Source organism: Schistocerca americana, chromosome 7, assembly GCF_021461395.2.
Source record: "Schistocerca americana isolate TAMUIC-IGC-003095 chromosome 7, iqSchAmer2.1, whole genome shotgun sequence".
NCBI classification, from domain to species: domain Eukaryota; kingdom Metazoa; phylum Arthropoda; class Insecta; order Orthoptera; family Acrididae; genus Schistocerca; species Schistocerca americana.
The window spans coordinates 597,310,605-597,337,257 of NC_060125.1; the positions used below are offsets into that span (position 1 = coordinate 597,310,605).

The 26,653-nt window shown below is 38.8% G+C and overlaps 1 protein-coding gene across 1 annotated transcript in view; it reads left to right on the forward strand.

Annotated features, from left to right (window-relative positions):
* The window catches only part of LOC124622053 (transient-receptor-potential-like protein), a 225,935-nt gene that overhangs the window by 155,599 nt on the left and 43,683 nt on the right, over positions 1-26,653 (forward strand). Inside the window, exons 16-17 of the mRNA XM_047147617.1 lie at positions 8,373-8,586; positions 24,958-25,205. Of these exons, the coding sequence (XP_047003573.1) occupies positions 8,373-8,586; positions 24,958-25,205 (462 nt within the window). The remainder of the gene's footprint in view (positions 1-8,372; positions 8,587-24,957; positions 25,206-26,653) is intronic.

A 26,653-nucleotide genomic window follows, 5' to 3' on the forward strand; every position in this document is an offset into this window, starting at 1 on the left:
TAGCCTTTAACCATGGAAGTTTATCTTTACAAGAAAGCAAACAAGAAAACATGAACAACAAGAAACATATTCTCCATAAAAAGAATGTAAGAGATTGTCCTGATCTATGAGAAAAATTTACATTCTTTGAATATAGTTCCACAAAGCTGTGAGAGAAACAGGGAAAAAGATTCCTGATTTTTCCTGGATTTCCTGATTAAAAATACACTTTTTCTGTGTTAAATGATAGTATACTTCCCCTTGGATCCATAAAACTTATCAATCCTTTGAATGGTTAAGGTTTTCTACACCAGCACAGAACTTCCCGGCACTTTAGAAAACAAAACCAAGCAAAAAAAAAGTGTTTTGGAAAGATCTTTGAAGTGCAGCAATATGCATACTGCATATTTTCCTATTACAATTTGCTGCATACTTTTGTATTATATATATTTGAATTCCACCAAACACAGCACATTAGTTTTGAAAGCATTGAAATCGAGTTTGCAATGCGCTTTAGTAATCCAGTCATAGCTCATGTCACATGATCTTGTCAGCCGATGATTGCAGATATTCAGATCATAGGACATGTGATGTAGTCAGCCAATAGCAACATCACTATTTAGTAGTGCGAATACACAAATAGGAAAAGTTAATCATTTAAATTAATATACGTAGTGTACCTACACAAAAAGCTAAGGTTTCACACATAATGTTGGTCTTTCTTGCATGTGTTACACTTTAATACACATCACACAAATGTACCAGAAAAATTTTAAATAATTACATAAATGTATAGTCTTCTGGACTCAAAATTCTTCTATGTGGCTGGCCCTCAAAGTGTGAAGCTTTAAATGGCAATCAAATGCTCTGTGATTCAAGAAATTTGAAGCACGTTTGCACACATAACATAATTCATCTTGCATAAAATGAAATTAATTTTGAAAGTAACACTTTTCAACCACCATTCAGAATATTTGCCCACAATCTGTTAGATTTCGTTTCAGCTATTGTCAGAGAGCACCAGAAAATGGTGTGCACAGCTACGATGATCTAGGAAGCCCACATGTTCCTACCTGTATAGCATTAAGAGATCTTACATCACATCGTAAACAAAACAGTTTACTCTCCGAGGCTGAAATAGGTCATGGTAACATTTGGTGGTTGAGCTGGTGTGGTCCTGGTCCAGCTGTGCAGTATAAGAGATTTGTCAATGTCACTTGGATTCACGGTCGGTACGTACTCAGCTTCAGAATGCCGGAGAGCTGCAGGCAGTGATGCTATAAAGGCAGTCTGGAGTATGGATACCAGGAAGTGACTGGCGTCATTTGGTTTCATGGAAGAAAGATAATGCCAGTTGGGTGATCATAGCTCCCTTGTTACCACAGCAGATGTTGCAGAGTAATGGAGCTGCATCAGGTGTAGGCATACGGCAGAGTGGCAACCCACAGTAAAATGCCGTGTGATGTGTGTACTGGGACATCAGGCACCAGCCAGAAACTCCTCTCCTCTTCCCTTCTGAGAGAGATTGTGAAACCATCTCAATGCGCAGACAGTGGCCAGGGTGAAGGCATGGAATAGCAGAGACAGTGGATAACAGTCATGCTGCCCCATACATGTTCTTCATTCTCTGATGGGTGTCTATCGGTATTTGTCCATTCCACATTGGTATTTGTCCTTTGGCAACCAAGAAAACAATAAGAGCACATTGGTCCTGTTTGGATGCATCTGGTAATAATGTCACCATAATTCACATTTCATCGTTTACTGCATGTCACAAATACGAGGGATGGAACTTTAATAGTGGCAACTATTTACTTACAACTCATAAAAAATTGATACGTGTTTCAAAGTTTAACTGACCTTCAAAGTAGTCACCAGCATTATGTATAACCCATTGCCAGCGATGTGGAAGTCATAGGATACTCTTAGCAGTGCCAGCTGTGTTGACAGTTTGAGCAGTGCGGTCTATTGCCTGACGTATTGGTAGCAGTTCTGAAGTGAATGCCTTGAAATGTTTCCTTCAGTTCAGAAACTGAGTTGAACTCGTGAGGGCTTAAGTCAGGGGAGTGCAGCAGGTGGTATAGCACATAGCAGCCCCATCAGTCAAACAAATAAGTAACAGTTTGCACTGTACGTGCTGCAAAATGATGGTCAGGTGCTGCAGAAAGTGTTATCACTTCTGTCTCTATGCTGTTCATTTTTGGAACACAACCTACAACCAGCATAGAGACAGAAGTGATGACACTTTCCGCAGGACCTGACCATCATCTTGCAGGACAATGCTCAAGCATGTACAGTGGAAGCTGTTACTGATTTGTTTGACTGATCGGGCTGCTACGTGCTATACCACCTACTGCACTCACCTGAATTAAGCCCTCGTAAGTTCAGCTCGATTTCTAAACTAAAGGAAACATTTCATGGCCTTCACCTCAGAACTGCTACAAATTTGTCGGGTAATAGACCGCGCCGCTCAAACTGTCAACACAGCTGGCGCTGCTAGGAGTATCCTACGACTTCCACATCACTGGCAATGGGTTATATGCAATGCTGGTAACTACTTTGGAGGCCAGTAAAACTTTGAAACACTTATCTATTTTGTATGAGCTATAAATAAATAGTTGCCACTATTAAAGTTTCAACACTCATACAAGAATGTCACACTAGTCCCTTTCCTATAAGTTAGTGCTTATATACCCACTTCAGAGTCACACTATGTTGTATATACATTGCTGCAATGCCCTCAAATGGAAACTTTTTGATTGCCCTTTCTAGTAAACTGCAGGGGCATCAAACGTAAAGGACCCAGAATTAAAACTGTTTACTAAAGGTAATAACGCCCACACAGTATTAGGAACAGAAAGTAATTCGAAAGGGAATAGTAATCAACTCCTAAATTCATATTAAAATATATCACAAGAATATAGTAGATGCCAATCATGGAATGTATTTATTGCAGTAAGGAACTCTGTAACAACTAGTTAGTTTATTACAGATCCAAATGTGAAATGATTTAAGTGAGCATAAGATCAAAGATGGATCAAACATGGTAGTAGACTGCCTCCCCCATGGTCTGAAGTGACAGAACATTTCAGAGAGAACTTGGAAAAGATTGTAAGTTTCCTACTCTTGCTACTGTAATAGGGTGAGACTACAACTTTAGAATGGGAAAGTCATGCGATTTAAATTGGAGCCAGAGACAGGGATTTGTATGTGATTACTCTGAATGTCTTGTCTGAAAATTACTTAAAGAAGAGATAGACAATATATTCATGAGGGCAATGTCTTAGACCTCCTAGTAACCAACTGGCCCAAACATCTCCTATTAATTAAAGTAGAGGAGCACTTCAGTGATCATAAGGGTATGATGGCACTGATGACTAATAATGGTGCAAGGAACATTAAGCAAGATAGCAAAATATTGTTGCTTAGCAAAGGTGGCAAATACAAATTGCAGAGTATCTGAGTAGACTATATCATTTTATTCCATTCTGAGAACAAAGATGTACAGCACAAATCAATAAAAATAAAAAGTACTGAACAATTCACCTTAGACCAATGCACGCCTAGCAGAATTGGAACGATATGAGAAGACCCACCATTGTTCAATAATCATGTCAGAAAAATGCAAAGAGAGTTTAGTCACAGATTTAAGAGAAGTCAAAGCCTAGATGACAGACATTAACTGAATGCAGCCAAAATAAGTCTAACAAAAGCACTGTGAGAAGGTTTCTACAAACTCAAATGTAAAATTTTGTCAACCAATTTTACAAAAAAAAAAAAAAAAAAAAAAAAAAAAAAAAAAAAAAAAAAAAACCTACCAAGTTTTGGTCTTACATAAAGTTAGTAAGTGGACCAAAAATATTTACTCAGATGCTCAATGATCATACTGGCACAAAAACAGTGGATGACAGAGAGATGACTGAAATACAAAATGTGTTCTTCTACAATTGTTTCAATGCAGATCATCATAATACTGTTACTCCTTTCAGTCATTACACAAACATCAGAATGATAGTTATACAGATAAGTGATTGCAGAATAGAAATTCAACTGCAACGTGTCTGGAGTAGATGAAATACCTGACAGATTCTACAGAGGTTATGCAAATGAACTTGCTCCCTTCTAGCAGTATTTTATCGTAGATGACTGGAGCAACAAAGGGTGCCTAAAATTGAAAAAAAATGCATGCTATTCCCACTTTCAAGAAGGGTTCCAGATAGATGCCTATAATTGTAGACCTATATCAGGGATGTAAATCTGTTGTAGAACTATGGAAAAAGTTTTAGGCTCATGCATTAATGATTTTTAAGGAGGACAAAAATCTGTTCTATAATAAACATGTTTTCTTCTAACAGATATATCCAAAACTCAGCTTGCAGTATTTGTAAGTGAGATCCAGAATCCCAAAGGTAAAGAAACCCAAGTTGATGACGTTTTACTTGACTTCTTGAAAATATTCAATATAGTTCTGTGCTGTCATTTAGTGAACAAATCAAGAAGTTATGAAGAATCATATCAATCTCGTGACTGAATTCAGGACTTCTTTGCAAATAAAATCCATTGCGTCATTCTTAATAGAGCAAAACTGACAAGCATAAGAATAATTTTGAGTATACTCCACTGTTCTTGTCTGTGGTGAATTTACACCAAAAGACTGTAGTGAAAGACAGGAGAAACTGCAGGAGACTGGCGACTGGTGTAAGGAATGGCAGTTGACATGGAGGACATAATTCTGCTTGACATCTTTACTCCACAAGCCACATTACAGTGAATGCAGCAGAGGATAATTCTAACACCACTATCTTTTCCTCCCTTCCATGTTACATTGGCATCCATGTTCTGTAGGCAAATGGAACATGAAAAGACTGATTGTTGTTAAACTTCTAAGGAGCAAACATGTTTCTGATTTTCTTGGCATGGTCATATTACAAAATGTATTTGGGAGGAAGTAACATACCACCCAAATCCTCTTGGAATGTATTCCCTAATAATTTCAACAGGAGACTTCTCCATTTCTTCCACTGATGGTTAGGGTCCTAAATGTAAATAAATGTAACATGCTGTTTATAAATAGGCAAAGAGACTCACTGCTGTTTGGTTACATCATCGAGAACAAATCATTGGAAACATCAGTTCCTGTATCATACCCAGGAATAACAATCAAGAGTGACCTAAAGTTGAATGCTCACATAACAAAAAATTGCAGAGAAAGCAGATGCTAAGCTGATATTCATTGAGACGATGTAGTTCATCCATCATAGAAATGACTTATGAAATACTTGTTCAACCAATTTTTTAATATTAATCATCAGTCTAGCACCCTTACCAAATTATATTAGTAAAAGAGATAGGGAAGATCCATCAAAGAGTGGCATATTTGCTCATGGAACCATAAAGTTGCCACATGAGCATTGTGGAGATGCTCAACAAACTCCAGTGACAGAGAAGAGTCTATTGAGGTTTACTGAAAATCAATCTTCCTGAGCACCATTCACTACTGGAACAAGGAAAGGAAGGAAAATATTGTGTTACCAGAAGTGCCCTATGACACACACTGTAAGGTGGCTTCCAGACTGTAGATGTCTTGAACAGAATGACGTACTCCATTCCAATCAACATCAATTCCAAAAACTTGGACAACAGAAACCCACAGAGTATGCATTTATTTGTGGATTTTGAGCACTCAGCAGTGATTTTACTATGTGAAACCTAACATGTAATATTCTCAAATGACGTCCTATCATGTGGGGAATCAAACAAAGTGGCTATATAATATGGGTAGATAAAAAATCTATTCATCATGCAACAGCAGGAGAAAACACGTATAAATGATATGGAAATGTTCAATGTTTTGGAGCCACTGGCCCCTTCTTCTGACAGAAGGCTTGAAGGGAGAGGGACAGAGATGAAGAGATTGTGTCGATTTACAAGTCAGAAAAATAAAATTAGAACTCAACTGCATCCTCATCCCATTTGGCAGCTAACTGAAAGTAATTTACTTACTATTGGCATCTAAAACTGTTGTTACAGCATTTCATATACCCACAACATTGCTGCATCACACAAAAAACTGACAAAACTTTACACAAAAAAAGATAAAACCTGAAACGAACTTCATTAGCCCAGGTCAGGTAAAGCCTAGACAAAACCTTTCTAATATTTTATCCAAAGCATATTAAAGTAGCTTTTTAATTGATGCATTAGTAGAATGTAAATTATTGTGGAATTTCCACTGGAAATACCAATTACAGCAATTTTTATTAAATACATGTGTTGAGACTTCTTACTGATATGTTAAGCAACTGCTTTTCTATAATACATTGTCACCCAAAAGTCCTTTGACTTTTGAAAATGCACTAATGCACAGAATGACGTCCGTAGAGAAAATGAAATGATCGTGTGGAACTGATGGCCAGGAGGCCCAATCCAGGGAAGTTCAGCCGTCGAGTTGAAAATCTTATTTCAGTCGATGCTGCATTGGGCAACTTGTGTGTTGGTTACGATTTCAAATGATGCTGCATTCGGCGACTTGCGTGTTGGTGATGGTGAGATGATGACAGCACAACATCCAGTCCATGAGCAGAGAAAATCTCAAACCCAAGTGGTATTGAACCCGGGCCTGCTGCATGGCAGGCAAGCACGTTACGACTCAGATAAGCAGGCAGACATAGGCAGAGAGGAAAAACTTGACACACATGCCTGAAATGACATCGGGTTTTATTGAAACCAAAAATGAGTGCAAAAACCGGCTAACAGATGGCACTGGACAGCAATGTATCAATGATGCTGTATGAGAATTTTGTATAAAATGAGCTGTGGCGAAAGAGTGAGTCAGATGGACCTGAAATCATTGAAAGATGACTTTACCAGCAATGGCACTTACGTGAAATTGTACGATCAGATGGAGAATCCACTACTGCAGCTTTACAAACCACCTACCAGAAGAAGGATAGTTGAACAGGTAAAGGTTCTATAATAAGTGTTGCTGTGAAAAAAATTTTCATGAAGTTCAAGAGCCAAGTGTAATTTAGATGATCAGCCCTGTGTAGTGGGTGACCAAGTACTAGAACTACTGTAGCTCAGACAGTTCACAAAGAAATGCAGACGTTAGTGGGCTTACTTCCACATGGTAAAGTCAGCACTCCTAAAGTCATATGTCACACCGACACTCCACACACTACTGTTTGGAGAGGACTAAGCCATGTCCTCCCATGCTATACGTACAAAATCCAGTGTAACTGGATTTTGTGACACCGAGAGAATTTGCGGCATGGGTTGTCTAAAGTGTTGTGGATCCCCAAAGCCCATTTCACAACCCAAGGGTTTGTCAACACCCACAACTGCAGAACAATGGCTACAGAAATCCCAGACTTGCCGTGGAAATCCTGTTGCATGACAAGAAAGTCATGGTGTGGTGTGACTTTACCACATCAATTGTGATTGGACCATTTTTCTTTAAGGAAATGTGGGGTGCTGCTTTTTAAATTGTCAGGATGACAGGTGTGAGGTACACCACATGTTACAAAATTGCATCATCCCTAGCCTGGCTGATAAACATGTACTGGAAGGTATGACTTTTATGCAGGATGGTGTTCCACCCCATATTACTACATACGTGAAAGATCTCTTCTGTGCATCATTTGGTGAGGATCGCGTGCTGAGCCACCGCTTCCATCGTGCTTGGCCTCCCTGGGCCCCACACCTCAATGTGTTTGATTATCAGGCTGTGGGGTTACCTGAAATCGCAAGTCTATTGTGATCATACAACCTCATTGGGATGCTAAAAGACAACATCTGATAGCAATTTCTCACCATACATACTGGTATCTTGTACAGTGCTGTTCACAACATTGTACCTTGTCTACAGGTACAGTTGATGAATGATGGTGGACAAGTTGAGTTATGTTGTAAAGAACATTGTCTTTGCTAAAAAATGCTGATTATTGTTTTTTATCATATCTGTTGGTCATTTTGTGCTCTTTTTTGGTTTCAATAAAACTCATGTATTTTATGCATGTGTATCAAATTTTAACTCTTTACCTACATTATTCCTTGAATTATTGAATTCAAATGTTAACTGATTTTTGGTCTCCCTGTATGTTACAGGCTACTTTATTTGGGCTACAGACCTATTCATCCAACCCTGCAGTCTGTTTCTCATTCATGAGTTAATAGTTTACTTTGGTGGTGCACGTGTTCACAGCACTATCGGAATCAAAGTTTCAAAATTCACACCAATAAAAATTTCCCGTAATTTTGTATAAACAAATTAAGTCATTTAAATGAAACTTTCAAATTTAATGTCTTTAATTTCAGATGACATGTCAGTACAAACAGTCTGAAGGAGCAAGCAACTATCATAATTTTCCATATTATTTAATTTCTGTTTGCAGCCATTCTTGGGAAAAAGATGCGTATGTGGGAAAGGCGTCTGATGAAAGATTTCCATGTAGCACCAGTAGCAGCTGAGGAGGAAATAGATCAGTTGATGGAACCACCACCTGAGACTGAAGACTCTTTGGCAAGATTCCGACGTATTGCAAAATTAGCTGTACTCAATTCATCTTCCCATAAATGGGGACAGGTTGTTCAAGGAGTGTGCCAATCGTAAGTATGAGAAATCAGTCAAAATAGTTTGTCATTCTTACATAGCACTATATTCCATAAAATTAAGATTTCTAGCAAACAGTAGCTACTTCAGTGAACTCAAAAATAACAGATGTGATTGTGACAATATCTGAAGTACTTAGGCAGTAATAAAAATATATGACAAAGAGGATGACCAGCATACATTTTATATCTTCTTTACTTTGGTTATCATGAATTATTTTGCTACTTGTATAGAAAAACTCACTGATTGCTTTTGGAGTCATATTTCCTAATACAATTGTATTAACTTCAACTGATTCAGCTACATTCTAATGTCTTTCTTTTACTTCTGTTCGCGTTCATCTTAGAACCTTTTTCAAGACACTACCAGTTCCATTCAACTGATCTTCCAAATCTTTTGCTATTTCTGACAAAATTACAATGTCATCGGCAAACCTTAAAGTTATTTCTTCCTCCGGAAATATAATCCCTTCTACATTTCTCTTTGGTTTCCTTTATTGCTTACTCAATGTACAGATTAAATAACATCAGGAAGAGGCTACAACCATGTCTCACTACATCTGCAACTACTGCTTCTCTTTTGTGTCCTTCACCTCTTATAACTGCAGTCTGGTTTCTGTACATGTTATGAATAACTCTTTGGTATTTTATCCCTCCTATCTTCAGAATGTCGAAGAATTCATCTCAGACACTTTCACAAGAGTTCTCTAAATCTGTAAATGTAATTTTGCCTTTATTCAGGTTTATCTTCTAAGATAAGTCGTATGGTCAGTACTGCCTTGCATGTTTCTACATTTCTCCAAAACCAAAACTTACCATCCCTGAAATAGGCTTTTAGTAGTTTTTCAATTCTTCTGTAAATAATTTGAGTCAGTACTTTACAACTGTAATTTACTAAGCTTATAGACTGACAAAACTCTCATCTGTCAGCACCTGCCTTCTTTGGAGTTGGAATTATTACATTCCTCTAAAAATCTGAGGGTATTTCGCCTGTTTCATATAGCAGATGGAATAGTTCTGTCAAGGCTTGCTCTCCCACAGATCACAATAATTCTGAAGGAATGACATCTACTCCAGGAGCCCTGTTTTGGTTTAGGTTGTGATGCATTTAGACTGCACAATCAGCCATGGAACATGTGGTGAATTAACTGACGAATGTTACAAATGTTATTGACAAAGTAACTGATTTGTGTTCATTTGTTAATTCTCTTTTGCCCAATTACATAAGTTGGAAGGAGAGGCTGGTTGAACTTGTTCCTCAGGTTGTAATGTGTGGGATATAAGTCACATGTTGTCAAGTTTCCACTGTGGAAGGAGAAGAAGGTGAATTGGGTTAACAGGTATTTCTGCTTGCTGGAGATATCTGTAATTAAAGAAAATTCTTTCTGCTGTGACAGGGAAAACAAACAGTTTAACACTGCATTTATTTTTTTATTTTATTAAAACCTTAGTGTCCTACAGGATGAAGTCAATGAACTAGAAGTAGGTACTAAATCTACTGTATCATGTTTCTCAGAATAACATCTTCTAAGTTAAGTGATCGCAAGACTTATTCTCCTGATATTCTTTGTGGATGTGAGAAGTTAACCATGTATGCCGGATACAGCATTCCCTTCAGAGAGATGGATGTTTCAAAATTTTGTTGTGAGTGACTGGTAGGTGCTGTGAAAAGATGTTTGAATTTATTGGAAACAAATCTTAAAATGAAACTGATTTACAGAGCTCTCATTCTAACTTAATGAGCTTCCCAAGCACATCTGAAGCTATGTCAACTACTACTAAAAATCCTCACACTTTACTATGTGGCGACTTTATAATGAATTCGACAGAAAAGAAACAAAAGAGACATCTATTTTAATCATTTCATTTACTTTCAGTTGTGTTTCATTTAATAAGATACAGGGAAGCAAACAACTCACAAACTCACATATTCATTTACATCCCTGTAGTTGACAGAATTAATTCGGAAACTGTTACCTCTGGTCTGTTGTATCATCAGACATTAATAACAATGCGGGGAGCTATAAAGATAGGAATGTGGTGTACATGGATGTGTAATAATTTTAATCACTAACCCCTTGCAGAAGGATCATTTATTGAAAACATGGACTATTAATGGTAGCTGGATTACAATACAAACAGCACAGATCTTAATACAATGCATGAATCACATTTTATGAAAGCACTGACACACATAAAACACAATTCCAGTAGTGACAGGCAGCCCATGTGGGCAGCACAAGACATCAGAATCTCGTTTGAAGGTCAGAAGGAATTGAATCAAAGCTTACAGACAATCATGGGCCATTAACAACAGCTCATTACAGGAAATAATGTAGACCTTTCAAGGCTGTTTCCCAAGTCGATAACAGAGTGTTAGGTACACACACAGCTTTTTTAGATTATGTGACTCTCCATCCAGTCCAAATATTAATAGCTGTACCAAACACCAATGTATTTATATAACCCGTAAAACAAATGCTTCCAGAGCTGAAATGGTGCACCACTAGTGATTAACTGCTCAAGTATTCAGTAAAAAGTCCCATAGTTTGAACCAATACTAATTAACAATTGAGCTCATATAATACTAGATACAGAAACATCACAAAAACCTGTAATAGACAACAGTTAGATTTTTGAAGTAAAAGTAACAGTTCATCAATAGAATAGGCTAATTGGAAATGGATGTGGAGTATTCATAGCACTAGGCAAGAAACTCAAGACCCACAATATGATCACCAGACTGACTTTCAAATGTAACCAAGCTTTACATATGGTGTGTGTGTGTGGTGTGTGTGTGTGTGTGTGTACAGAGATGTTAAATACAAGATGTTTGGCTATCAAAAGGTCAATACATGAAGTCTTTAACAACCATTATAGCAGAACCAGCACCTCTCACAAAAACTGTATGAATTCTCCTAATATTGTAAGGCTGTTAGTGGTAGCAAATTAGTGCCCAGATACTCATATGTGACACAAGAACTGAAACTGAGGGCAGCAAATAAAGTGCAGAAGTGCTGAACTCTGTTTTCCAATGTCTCGTTATGGAGGATGATCCAGAAGTACTGTCCCAGTGCCATTACTGAATCATTGCAAAACTGAATGATACTTGTCTGTATTAGTGTCAGAGACGCTGTAAAAGAGCAGAAATTGCTTAGCTGAACAACGCCCTAGGAAGTAATGAAATATGTCAAGAGTCAATTAGGATTTGCAACTGGGCTGCCCATTTCTGAACCATAAATTTTCATACAGAAATAGTAATAACAATGATAACATTCCATAGAACTCTCAAACAAGAAACTGTTCAGCGGTTGGGAGAAAGCACAGATCACACTTGTCTGTGAGGGTAGCATAATGGATCAACAAAATCTACTGTCCAATATTACTGACATTCAACTATTGTAGAAACATAATGAGGTATCTTAAACACAGTCACCTCCTCCACACCAACCAGCATGGACCCAGTAAATACTGATCATGTGAAATCCATGGAGCAAAGCAACCACATGGATGCAGTATTTCTTACTTCCAAAAAGCATTTGCCTCAGTAACACACCAATACTTTTTATCAAAAGTACTGTTATATGGGGTATGAAGTATAATTTGTTACTAGATTGAAGATTTCTCAATTGGGGGGACATGGCAGACAAAAATTATTGGGGTGAATGATTTTTGTCAGATTTTCAACACAATAAACAAAGAGAATTTTATGCTTCCCACAAGCCAATTGAAATTATATGCACAGACCTCACAATATATGATGATGAAACCTTATAATAAATCAACAGGCAAAAACATACGTCATATGAAGCTAGATACTATAAAAATAAGGTTGCAACAGATTATGTAGGAGACAAACTACTATTCAGTAGATTTCATGAAGGATGAAATTATGATTTGAGCAAGGGGTACCTTGGTACATTTAAAAAACTATATCATAATTAAGATATTGTTTTTTAGAATCAGTTGCTCTGGGTATGTCCATTTGTAAGAGTTATTAGGGTTTCTTCCAGTTCCATTCACATATGAAGTGCAGGAAGAATGATTTTCTGAATGTCTCTGTGAGCGCTGTAATTATTCTTATCTTATCCTCATGATCCCTGTGACAACAATATGTAGTTGGTTGTAGCGTATTCCTAGAGTGTGATTATGAACATTAAAAGACTATTAAATAACAATTTACAAAAAAAAAATCATGGATGAAGAGTCACTGGCAGGTGTACAAATAACTTCGGGCATGCTCCAAGTAATCAGCTTTGTTCCCTTGTCATTCATGTAGTACATTAATGAAAAGTTAGCCACTATTCATAGTAACCACAAACTTTTCTCTTATGATACAGTTATCTATAATGAAGTTCTATCTAAAATGTGACACAAATATCCAGCCAGAACTTCACAAAAATGTCAAAGTGGTGCAAATATCAGCACTTCACAAAACACACAAATGCAGTAGCTTATGAATACAATATCAGTGAGTCACAAATGGAGTCAGTCAACTCACACAAATAACTGGTGAAGCAATTTGTGGGGACATGCAATAGAATGTTTGCATAAGTTCAATAGTGAGTGAAGCCACTGGCAGACACCAGTCCACTGATAGGAAACTGGGAAAATGCACTAAGTTTACAAAGGAAATGCAATCCTTCCTAGTGTGGAACCTATACCAAACACAACAGATAATACAGAATGTATGCAAAGAAGGGCAGCAGGAATGGACACAAATTTGTTTGGTTCACATGGACTGTCACAGAACTGCTGAAATACTTTAATTACTATGCAAAGATAGACTTCATATACGCTGTGAAAGCTAACTTATGAAGTTTCAACAGCTGATATAAGTGAGAAATATAGGAATATACCACATCCTGTTAGGGACCATAAGAGATATTTAAGCAATTTTTGTCTTCATACTGAAACGGACTACAAAGAAACCATAATGCACAGTGCAATGCGAGGTATCCTGTGCCACACATTTCACAGTGATTGCAGTTGCATAAGATGGGCATAGATGTTGATATTGAACATTATACAATGTTGTCACCTAGACCCATAGTATCTGAAGATGTCTCCTACAGCAAGAGATGAAAATTATGACAGAAAAACATGTCTGAGACTATCATCAAAAGCAACACTAACATACGCATGAAGTAAGTAAGTAATGGCTGTTAAAAGCTCTCGTTGTATGGTCAGTAAAAAGCATGGATGCTTGTTTACCTAATCTAGACATCCTGACTCTAGGTTGCCATGGTTTTCGCAAATAATTTCACACAAATGTTAGGATAATTATACTGACAGACCATAAATGACACCTTCTGCTTTTCTGGTCCATTATTATTATTATTATTATTATTATTATTATTATTATCTATTAAAGAAGATGCCAACTTAATTTGCACTTTTGTTTTTAATTTAATCTACAACAATTATGTTCCTTCAGCACACTTGGCATATACCACTCGATAATGTCCTGGGAGCAGAAACCAAACATAGTTTAAAATAATAAGAAAGCCACAAATAGTGCTGACATTTTCTTCAAAACTATTCCTGCAGCTGCAGCAGTCTATGTCAAGACACATAGGCACTGTTGCCAGACGTTGGTTACCTACTTGCTCAGTCAGACTCCAGTAACAAGAGACAAATGCAGATATGTATGTAAGAGTGCTGTGTGTTCACTGGCTGTGAATGACTTTGTCCAAAACTATGGAAATTTTGATCATTTCTTTGTGTCTTTCTACTTCTCAGAATTATATTTTGTGAGTAGCGAGTGACCTATGCTCATGCATACATTACATTCTTTCAAATAATGTATAATTTAATACATCATTGTGATGAATATTCGCTTTTGTTACTTTTTTTAAGTTTTGGATGTGTTATTACTCTATTTTCTAAAGCCATATTTGTTAATATACTGTCTAGAGTGCTTAATTTACTGTTTTATTTACACTACTGTTGACTGTTTGTGCAACTTTGAGTATCTGCCAATTTTAAAGGTAATTCAAGTCCGACTAATAATGGATTCAGGCAAAATGCAATTTAAACATGGTACATTTCCACAAAAAGCAAAGGTACGCAGTCTAAATTCCCATAGTTGGTAAACACAATGAAATTTGCTGCTTACTATCCACTCCCCTCCCCACATTCACCTTAGTGCTCAATCAAGTTGTCCCTCCTCCCAATCCCACCCAACCCTTCTAAATTCTTCAAATTAAATCTGCAAATGACCAGTGACTTCAACTACTGATGTTTTACATGTAAATGTGAGATGACCCCTGTATTAATCTATTACACAACAATAAAAATATTGACTTCAGCAGCAGTAGATCAGTTTGCAAATACAATGAACCCCATCTTATAATTGGGTAAATACAGTATTATGGTGACAACAATGAGTAGATTTTGAAGTGGAGAGAGCAGTGCAGGACAATCTTACACATTATGTCCAAGTCTCGTTAGGACTGTAGCTATAAAAAATAAAAAGTCATGTATTATGTCCACAAAAGCACTGTATTTATTCACAATAGTCTTCCCATGAAGCAATTAACAGCTGAAATCACTTTAAAAGTGTTTTGAAACACAGTCACTGCAGTCCTTTTGTCAAGCTGCATTTAGTACTGTAGCACAATTTTCTTGCATGTCCTTAATTGTGTCACTGGCAACTTCAATGTCTGGAACAACCAGAAGTTGAGGAGGCCAATTACAGTCTGTGATCAGTTTGCTGGCCAAAAACTCACCCACATATTCACTTTGTGGGCTCAGACATTGTTGTGGAGGAGTGATCATGAACCTACCTCTAAGTATTTGGGTCAATCACCCACTAACACAAAATTTAGCCCAAAAATTGATGTTGCCTTGGTGCTCTACCACCATTTTCCAATGAGTGTCAGATATTCATGGCCAGGGTGCCTGCTGCAGTGATGCTAACTCTTTGATCTCGTACATGGCATCTGTTGAAACTTCAAGGGTCATAATGCTGTAATTCGCACTAAGATAGTGTTGCAATTTGGAATTTCTCACAGGCAGCCCTAAAGGAACTGGGACACACCATGTATTAAATTCAGTTCTACTCCCAACTTTTATTACTAATAACTCTCTCACCTTTTGACATTTACTTTTGTCACATCTTCAATTCAATTTTTCAACCAAAAATATCGAGCACAGCCCAGCTGTCTGCTGTTTTGATGAACAGACATCAGGACAGTTGAGGTTCCAGAATCATTAGTATATTACACAAGATTAGTAGCACAGCAAACATGTATCATCTTCCTATAATTGCAGAGCTTAACTGCTGGTTGAGATGGTATTCTGGAGCATTGGTACCAATGGCTCACAAAAATACGAAAGTACAATGAATGTAAAACATGTAAGTAAAAAGGAAAAATATTAGCAGAAAAGATTGTTAAAGTTTAATTTATTGTCAACATCAACAGTGTAATATTAATGTGTCTGGAATGCAATTAACATAAATAAGGAAGACAGGAGGTTAAAAGTAGAGAACAAGAGGAGAACTAAAGGGAAATAATAACTCCCAAACAGCTACATATCCAAAAGAACATTAATAGGGAGAATAATTGTTTGTTGTTGTTGTGGTCTTCAGTCCTGAGACTGGTTTGATGCAGCTCTCCATGCTACTCTATCCTGTGCAAGCTTCTTCATCTCCCAATATGTACTGCAGCTTACATCCTTCTGAATCTGTTTAGTGTATTCATCTCTTGGTCTCCCTCTATGATTTTTACCCTCCATGCTGCCGTCCAATACTAAACTGGTGAACCCTTCATGCCTCAGAACATGTCCTACCAACCGATCCCTTCTTCTTGTCAAGTTGTGCCACAAACTCCTTGTCTCCCCAAGCCTATTCAATACTTCCTCATTAGTTACATGATCTACCCATCTAATCTTCAGCTTCTTCTGTAGCACCACATTTCAAAGGCTTTGATTCTCTTCTTGTCCAAACTATTTATCGTCCATGTTTCACTTCCATACATGGCTACACTCCATACAAATACTTTCAGAAACGGCTTCCTGACATTTAAATCTATACTCAATGTTAACAAATTTCTCTTCTTCAGAAACGCTTTCCTTGCTATTGCCAGTCTACATTTTATATCCTCTCTACTTTGACCATCATCAGTTACTTTGCTCCCCAAATAGCAAAACTCCTTTACTTCTTTAAGTGTCTCATTTCCTAATCTAATTCCCTCAGCATCATCTGACTTAATTCGACTACATTCCATTATCCTCGTTTTGCTTTTGTTGATGTTCATCTTATATCCTCCCTTCAAGACACTGTCCATTCTGTTCAACTGCTCTTCCAAGTCCTTTGCTGTCTCTGACAGAATTACAATGTCATCGGCGAACCTTAAAGTTTTTATTTCTTCTCCATGGATTTTAATACCTACTCCGAATTTTTCTTTTGTTTCCTTTACTGCTTGTTCAATATACAGATTGAATAACATCGGGGAGAGGCTACAACCTTGTCTCACTCCTTCCCAACCACTGCTTCCCTTTCACATCCCTCGACTCTTAAAACTGCCCTCTGGTTTCTGTACAAATTGTAAATAGCCTTTCGTTCCCTGTATTTTACCCCTGCCACCTTCAGAATTTGAAAGAGATTATTCCAGTCAACATTGTCAAAAGCTTTCCCCAAGTCTACAAATGCTAGAAACGTAGGTTTGCCTTTTCTTAATCTAGCTTCTAAGATAACTCGTAGGGTCAGTATTGCCTCACGTGTTCCCATATTTCTACGGAATCCAAACTGATCTTCCCCAAGGTAGGCTTCTACCAGTTTTTCCATTCGTCTCTACAGAATTCGCGTTAGTATTTTGCAGCCGTGACTTATTAAACTGATAGTTCGGTAATTTTCACACCTGTCAACACCTGCTTTCTTTGGAATTGGAATTATTATATTCTTCTTGAAGTCTGAGGGTATTTCGTCTGTCTCATACATTTTGCTCACCAAATGGTAGAGTTTTGTCAGGACTGGCTCTCCCAAGGCTGTCAGTAGTTCTAATGGAATGTTATCAACTCCCGGGGCCTTGTTTCGACTTAGGTCTTTCAGTGCTCTATCAAATTCTTCACGCAGTATCATATCTCCCATTTCATCTTCATCTACATCCCCTTCTGTTTCCATAATATTGTCCTCAAGAACATCGCCCTTGTATAGTCCCTCTATATACTCCTTCCACCTTTCTGCTTTCCCTTCTTTGCTTAGAACTGGGTTTCCATCTGAGCCCTTGATATTCATACAAGAGGTTCTCTTTTCTCCAAAGGTCTCTTTAATTCTCCTGTAGGCAGTATCTATCTTACCCCTAGTGAGGTAAGCCTCTACATCCTTACATTTGTCCTCTAGCCATGCCTGCTTAGCCATTTTGCACTTCCTGTCGATGTCATTGTTGAGACATTTGTATTCCTTTTTGCCTGCTTCATTTACTGCATTTTTATATTTTCTCCTTTCATCTATTAAATTCAGTATTACTTCTGTCACCCAAGGATTTCTACTAGCCCTCGTCTTTTTACCTACTTGATCCTCTGCTGCCTTCACCACTTCATCCCTCAAAGCTATTCATTCTTCTTCTACTGTATTTCTTTCCCCCATTCTTGTCAATTGTTCCTTTATGCTCTTCCTGAAAGTCTCTACAACCTCTGGTTCTTTCAGTTTATCCAGGTCCCATCTCCTCAAATTCCCACCTTTTTGCAGTTTCTTCAGTTTTAATCTACAGTTCATAACCAATAGATTGTGGTCAGAGTCCACATCTGCCCCTGGAAATGTCCTACAATTCAAAACCTGGTTCCTAAATCTCTGTCTTACCATTATATAACCTATCTGACACCTTCCAGTATCTCCAGGCTTCTTCCATGTATACAACCTCCTTTTATGATTCTTGAACCAAGTGTTAGCTATGATTAAGTTGTGCTCTGTGCAAAATTCTACCAGGCAGCTTCCTCTCTCATTTCTTACCCCCAATCCATATTCACCTACTACGTTTCCTTCTCTTCCTTCTTCTACTATCGAATTCCAGTCACCCATGACTATTAAATTTTCGTCTCCCTTCACTATCTGAATAATTTCTTTTATCTCATCATACATTTCTCCAATTTATTCGCCATCTGCAGAGCTAGTTGGCATATAGACTTGTACTACAGTTGTAGGCATGGGCCACGTGTCTATCTTGGCCACAATAATGCGTTAACTATGTTGTTTGTAGTAGCTTACCCGAACTCCTATTTTTTTATTCACCCCTATTTGATTTTGTATTTATAACCCTGTATTCACCTGACCAAAAGTCTTGTTCCTCCTGCCACCGAACTTCGCTAATTCCCACTATATCTAACTTTAACCTATCCATTTCCCTTTTGAAATTTTCTAATCTACCTACCCGATTAAGGGATCAGACATTCCACGCTCCTATCCGTTTAACGCCAGTTTTATTTCTCCTGATAACGACGTCCTCCTGAGTAGTCCCCGCCCAGAGATCCGAATGGGGGACTATTTTACCTCTGGAATATTTTACCCAAGAGGACGCCATCATCATTTATCCATACAGTAAAGCTGCACGCCCTCAGGAAAAATTACGACCGTAGTTTCCCCTTGCTTTCAGCCGTTCGCAGTACCAGCACAGCAAGGCCGTTTTGGTTAATGTTACAAGGCCAGATCAGTCAATCATCCAGACTGTTGCCCCTGCAACTACTGAAAAGGCTGCTGCCCCTCTTCAGGAACCATACGTTTGTCTAGCCTCTCAACAGATACCCCTCCGTTGTGGTTGCACCTACGGTACGGCTATCTGTGTCGCTGAGGCACGCAAGCCTCCCCACCAACGGCAAGGTCTATGGTTCATAGGGAGGAGGGAGAATAATAACAATATGAAATGAAATGGGCCAATAGGAAGCCACAAAACAGCATCTAACGTAATAGTTATGAGTAGCATCTTTGCTTACTAATCATAATTTCCTGGGTACTGGGATTGATCGCATGTGTTGTTTACATTTTGAATAAAAATGGCAGCAAAAGGGCACCATTTTGCCCTTAAGGCAGAAGAATCACCAATGATCAATGGCATGCAGATGCAGAAGGCAATGGGAGTATGTCCTTTCTAGGAAGCAAGATTAAGAAGAATGGTCAAAGAAAATAAGATATCGGAAGTACATTGGCACAGATGAGGAAAGCTTTTGCAAAGACGAGGGTCACTCCAAAAGAAATGCACACTATTTTTTTTTAAATCCATCTTTTATTCTACATGTTTGAAAGTTTTACAGTGTGTAGATACATCCTTTAGGAACAATATTTTCATTTCTCCACATAATTTTCATCCCTCTCAACTGCCTTACGCCATCTTGGAACCAGCGCCTGTATACTTGCATGGTAAAATTCTGGACCAACTTGATGGAGCCACTGTTTGGCAGCGTGCACAAGAGAGTCATCATCTTCAAACCTTGTTCCACGAAGAGAGTCTTTCAGTTTCCTAAAGAGATGATAGTCACATGGAGCCCGGTTAGCACTGTAAGGCAGGTGTTTCAGTGTTGTCCATCTGAGTTTTGTGATCGCGTTCATGGTTTTTTGACTGACATGTGGCCGTGCATTGTCGCGCAACAGCAAAACATCCTGCTTTTGCCGATGTGGTCGAATACGACTCAGTCGAGCTTGAAGTTTCTTCAGTGTCATCACATATGTATGGCATGATGTCCACAAGCAAGAGTCCTTCAGAATCAAAAAACACCATAGCCATAACTTCTCCAGCAGAAGGTGTGGTTTTGAATTTTTTTCTTGGGTGAATTTGCATGATGCCACTCCATTGATTGCCTCTTTGTCTGTGGTGAAAAATGATGAAGCTATGTTTCATCACCTGTCACAATTCTTCCAAGAAATTCATCTCCACCGTTCTCTTACTGTTCCAAAAGTTTGCTGCATACCGTTTTTCTTGTTTCTTTGTGAGCCACTGTCAACATCCTGGGAACCCACCTGGCACAAACCTTTTTAATCGCCAACATTTTCAGTATTCTGCAAACACTTCCTTCCCCAACATAGCGTGACAATTTGTTCACTGTGATGCGTCTGTCAGCAGTCACCAATTCGTTAACTGTCCGCACATTGTCTGGAGTGTGTGCAGTATGAGGCCTGCCGCTGTGAGGACATTCCTCAATATTGCCGTGCCCACTTTCATCACATAACCTGCTTGCCCACTGACTAACTGTACTGTGATCGACAGTAGCATCTCCACACACCTTGTTCAACCTCTTGTGGATGTTTCCCACTGTCCCGTTTTCACAGCACAGGAATTCTACGACAGCAAGTTGCTTCTGATGAACGTCCAGTGTAGCAGCCATCTTGAAGACATGCTGTGACAGCGCCAGTCACAGGAACAGGTAGAACTAAGTTTGAAAACAAGTGGGAAGGATGTATCTACACACTATAAAACTTTCACGCATGCAGAATGAAAACTGTATTTTTACAAAAATAGTGTGCATTTCTTTTGGAGTGACCCTCGTAAATACTATTTTCAGATACCGATGTGGAACTGAGGAAGCAGTTTCTGAAAGTACACGCTTGGAGCACAGACTTGTATGGAAACAAAAAGTGAACCATCAGAAATCTGGAGAAGAAGAAAAGAGAAGCATTTGAAATGTGGTACTATTGACAAATGTTAAAAACTGCTTGGGCAGATAAAGTACAAAACACAGAAGTATTACAATCAAATAGATGAGGAAAGGAGAAAGCACTTACCAGAAACAGATTATTGCAGGACCAGCCACAGCATCCATGTAGAGTGCGCACTACGCTGGAAGCAGTATTAGATGGGAAAGGGTAAAAAATAGCGGACAGACGAAGATTAGAAGATGAAAAACAGATTACCTAAGACACTGGGTGTAGTAGTTATATAGGGAAGAAAAATTTAGTATAACATAAGAAACGATGGTGGCAACATCATGTCAACTGAACTCGGGACCTTTGCCTTTCACGGGCAAGTGCTCTACCATCTGAGTATCTCGTCTCCTACCTTCCAAACTTTACAGAAGCTCTCCTGCGAACCTTGCAGAACTAGCACTCCTGAAAGAAAGGATACTGCGGAGACATGGCTTAGCCACAGCGTGGGGGATGTTTCCAGAATGAGATTTTCACTCTGCAGCGGAGTGTGCGCTGATATGAAACTTCCTGGCAGATTAAAACTGTGTGCCCGACCGAGACTTCAACTCGGGACCTTTGCCTTTCGCGGGCAAGTGCTCTGCCATCTGAGCTACCGAAGCACGACTCACGCCCGGTCCTCAGAGCTTTACTTCTCGGCTCAGATGGTAGAGCACTTGCCCGTGAAAGGCAAATGTCCCGAGTTCGAGGCTCAGTCGGGCGCACAGTTTTAATCTGCCAGGAAGTTTCATATCAGTGCACACTCTGCTGCAGAGTGAAAATCTCATTCTGGAAACATCCCCCAGGCTGTGGCTAAGCCATGTCTCTGCAGTATCCTTTCTTTCAGGAGTGCTAGTTCTGCAAGGTTCGCAGGAAAGCTTCTGTAAAGTTTGGAAGGTAGGACACAAGATACTGGCAAAAGTAAAGCTGTGAGGACCGGGCGTGAGTCATGCTTCGGTAGCTCAGATGGCAGAGCACTTGCCCGCGAAAGGCAAAGGTCCCGAGTTGAAGTCTCAGTCGGGCACACAGTTTTAATCTGCTAGGAAGTTTCATATCAGCGCACACTCCGCTGCAGAGTGAAAATCTCATTCTGGAAACATCCCCCACGCTGTGGCTAAGCCATGTCTCCGCAGTATCCTTTCTTTCAGGAGTGCTAGTTCTGCAAGGTTCGCAGGAGAGCTTCTGTAAAGTTTGGAAGGTAGGAGACGAGATACTCAGATGGTAGAGCACTTGCCCGCGAAAGGCAAAGGTCCCGAGTTCGAGTCTCGGTCGGGCACACAGTTTTAATCTGCCAGGAAGTTTCAATGTTGTCTCTGCTTAGCAGTGACTAATCCAATGGCAATGATGTTTACACAGGAGGCAAAAGTGAGATTACTTGCAGTTAACAGGAAATGTAATGCGTGACTTCCCTAATAAATGCAAAGAAAGATACTCATTAATTTAAATACTCAGTAAAAGACTAGAATACTCTGATGTGCACAATGCACAATCACTCAGCTATCAAGAAACTTTTATTTTACAATTCGTTTCAGTCTTACAATTTGGCTATAGTCAGGTGTCTGCATAAAAAGTAAAAAACAGAAAAAATAAGAAAATATGATATATGATAAATGTATATGTAAATCTGAGGAAATTACATGATTTCCAAAGAAGTACTTACACAAAAACTGAAAGTAACTGTGCATCTTTTTTCTGTGAACAGTTCCATAAACAATTGATAATAACACAAATGTGCAAGGCTAAAACCTAAACAAAACCAAAAGTACATACTACAAACAGTTCATCAAGAAGAACCTCAGGTTAATTAGACATGTAATTTATATTTCTGTGTCATGGCTGAGAGAGTCAAGCCAATTCCCATACCCAGATAGCAACAACAAATGAACTTTATTTACAGTTGTAAATTGAATACAACAAGACATTCGGATTGAATCAGCACTACTCGGTTACATTCCATCAATAGTCACTGACATTTCACTAGTAGAGTTCTTATGAGGGTGATGTTGGTGTGGTCCATGCCAAGTGGTAGGGCTCGAGGGTGGTTCAGGAGAGAGGTCCTGCCGAGACGGAAGCACTTAGCTGGATTAAGGTAGCAGGGCAGTTGTGAATGATGCTGAGTGATGGCCACTGATGGTTGAACTACAATTGCAGCTGGCATTAACATGGGAGCAATGATGAGTTGCCCACTGACAGGTAATGGGTGCCGCTGGCGTAAGCCCCAGAGTGACAAAACGTGGAGTGATGACTCAGATGCAGCTCAGAGCAAATGCATTGTTGACCAGTGTGGAGATGTGGCATGAAGATTTGGACACAGCTCGGAGCGAAGGCATTGGTGGCCAGTGTTGCGAACTTGGATAACACACAAAATGAAGACTTGGACATGGCTCAGGGCAAACGCCTGCACTTGGGCAAAGGGAGCTCCCACTGAGGGACCAGCAGGATGTGGTCGAGAATCGTCCCACAGCAAATCCCAATGTGAACTGGTTCTTCTGGCTGGGTGGCATCTTTTATAGCCACCTGGCAGAAGACTACTGCCATGATATTCAGTGCAGGAGAGGAATAAGTGTCTGTGACAGCAGTGCTGATTGCAGCAACATCTCCCAAAGTGGCCTGGAGATGGGCCAGCTCACAGTACACACTTTTACTGTGTAACAATGGATACCAGGTGGATACAAGAATCCAGATTGTTTGTGTAGTGGCACCACCAGCCATTAACATGGAAATCAAGAAGCTGGCACAACATTACTATCAACCACTATGATGCCACTACTCCGATGGCACAGGTTCTCAGGTATGCCCTCTGAAAAGATCATGCCAATGCAGGGATATAAGCCACAGCAGCACCAATCTGACACTCTCCTCTGTGTGGGTTGATACAATCAGCGGTGTGCACATCATGAGTGCTATCACATTGGCCACATTGTCATTCTGGTAGACTCTATTTGTAATAGATGGCACTCCAATATGGCCTGGACTGGACTGGACGTAAGTCTTTTTGTGGATAAACTCCATTCTTTGTATAAATTTTTCTTCCTCTGTCTTTCATAAATGAAAGGTTTTCTTTATATTTTACCCTGGTGTATTTAGGATGTTATAAGCTGTATCTGAAACCTCGCATGGGCAAATGAAGCACAGATAATGTAAAGCCTAGTGTACATATTTATTGTATAATATGGCATTACCTATTACTTATGTACATGTTTTCCATATTTTGATGTTGTTTTCTTTTTCCCTGATGATCATCAAACTGATACACTGTAACTGATCATTCTATAGAATTCATTACACTTCATTACTTCACCTCTGATGCCCCCTCTTTCTTCCTCTCATGTGTGAATATGTACACATACTTGGATTTCAACTGAAAGAAAGCATCTTGCTAAATAATTACACCATCTTCAATTAATAAGTTAGTTATACACCACAAATTTATAGTACATTAGGACAAGCTGATGTATCTCAAGTAGGTCCATTAAAAATATAATTAAAGTAGGAAACTAGCTATTTGTTGTTGTGGTGTTCTTCAGTCCAAAGACTGATTTGATGCAGCTCTCCATGCTTCTCTATCTTGTGCAAGCCTCTTCATCTCTGAGTAACTACTGCAACCTACATCTTTCTGAATATGCTTAATGTATTCATCTCTTGGACTCCGTCAATGATTTTTACCCTCCATGCTTCCCTCCAGTAGTAAATTGGTTATTTAGAAAGATGTATTATGATAAATTGCTAGCGTAAGTTAAATGATTCAATTTCAGATCCCAGATCGGCAGATGCAATAATCGTGAGTCATTCAAAAATCAACAGAGTCTGCAGAAGGCTATGGAACAGGCTCAGAAGTTGGTCTCACGCTGTCCTGTACCTGGACTCTCACGTGCAGCATCACCCATTCCATTACCTGAGACAACAGGGGAGTCAATAATGGAACTACTTAAAGACATTTCAGAAGAAGTTGGTGGGTCTCCAGCTGGCAGCCAGCCTGGAAGCTGGAAACCACCACGAGCAGGTAACACCACTGTTTTGTAGTATCTGCTATCAGGTATTTGCAACTATACTTATTCTTTCTCCATTACCCAAAATGAACATTTTGCACAAAATGTTGCTTAATTACTGTGATACATTACAAAAAATAGTACACTGCAAGGAATGTACTTTCACTGAAGTTAACTGTAGTATGCAATTGTCAGCATACACTTTGCAGTGCATTTGATTTTTAAACACCGCCACATTCCTTATTTTTTGTTACTTCCGTTTCTTCCCCTCAATAATTTTCCTTCCATATTCTACTCCTTACTGTTAATTTATCATTGAGCTGCAATTCATGTCAGTAACAAATAATTTACATAACTTACATTTCTCCCATCTGATGTTTCTATGTGATATATATGTGGACAAGAAAAAAAATTCCCGAATTTCCCAGTTACAAATGCAGTTTATTCCAGGTGAAAATACACTATACACAAGCAGAAGTACATTTTTTTCTATGTTAAGTAACAATATACTTTTCCTCACAGCTGTAAAGAGCATAAATCCTTCGATGGTAACGTTTTATACACCAGCATAGAACTTCCCAGCACTTTAGAAAAATGAGACACAGTAAAAAACAATTAGGAAATGAGACACAGCGAAAAACAATATATTTCTGAGAGATCTTTGATGTGTAAGTATACAAATGAATTACAGTGTCGAACCTAACAAGTTCTGCATTGTGACACCTTGATGTTGCTGTAGATAGTCGATGGTGGACTTTGGCAACTACTTTACTTATAACATACTTTTTAAAAAGATGTTGGGGTGGAAGTAGGGTCCTGAACCTGGAAATACCGAATATGACATTCATTGCGAAAAGTCATATCTACTAAAGAGACTTCAATTGATGGGATAAGTTAAACTGAAAACTTTAAAACATTCCTGGAATCTGGTTTAGACTTCATTAAACACAATAACTATTTTCACTCAAAATTTTAAAATTTAAAGTATCTGACTAGATTACATTTTCAAAAGATGGGCACAACAAGGTCTTGAAAGATCATTTGACTGGAGACTGGAATGTATGTTGTTGTTGTGATCTTCAGTTCAAAGACTGGTTTGATGCAGCTCTCCATGCTGCTCTATCCTGTATGAGCCTCTTCACCTCCGAAAAACTGTGGCAACCTACACGTTTCTGAATCTGCTTACCGTATTCATCTCTCTGTCTCCCTCTACGATTTTTACCCTCCACACTTCTCCCTAATGCTGAACTGGTGATGCCTCAGAATGTGTCCTATCAACAGATCCCTTCTTTCTGTCAATCTTTTTTATATCTGCAATTCTGTTCAGTACCTGCTCATTAGTTATGTGATCTATCCATCTAATCTTCAACATTCTTCTGTAGCACCACATTTCAAAAGTTTCTATTCTCTTCTTGTCTAAATTGTTTATTGACCATGTTTCACTTCCATACATGGCTACACT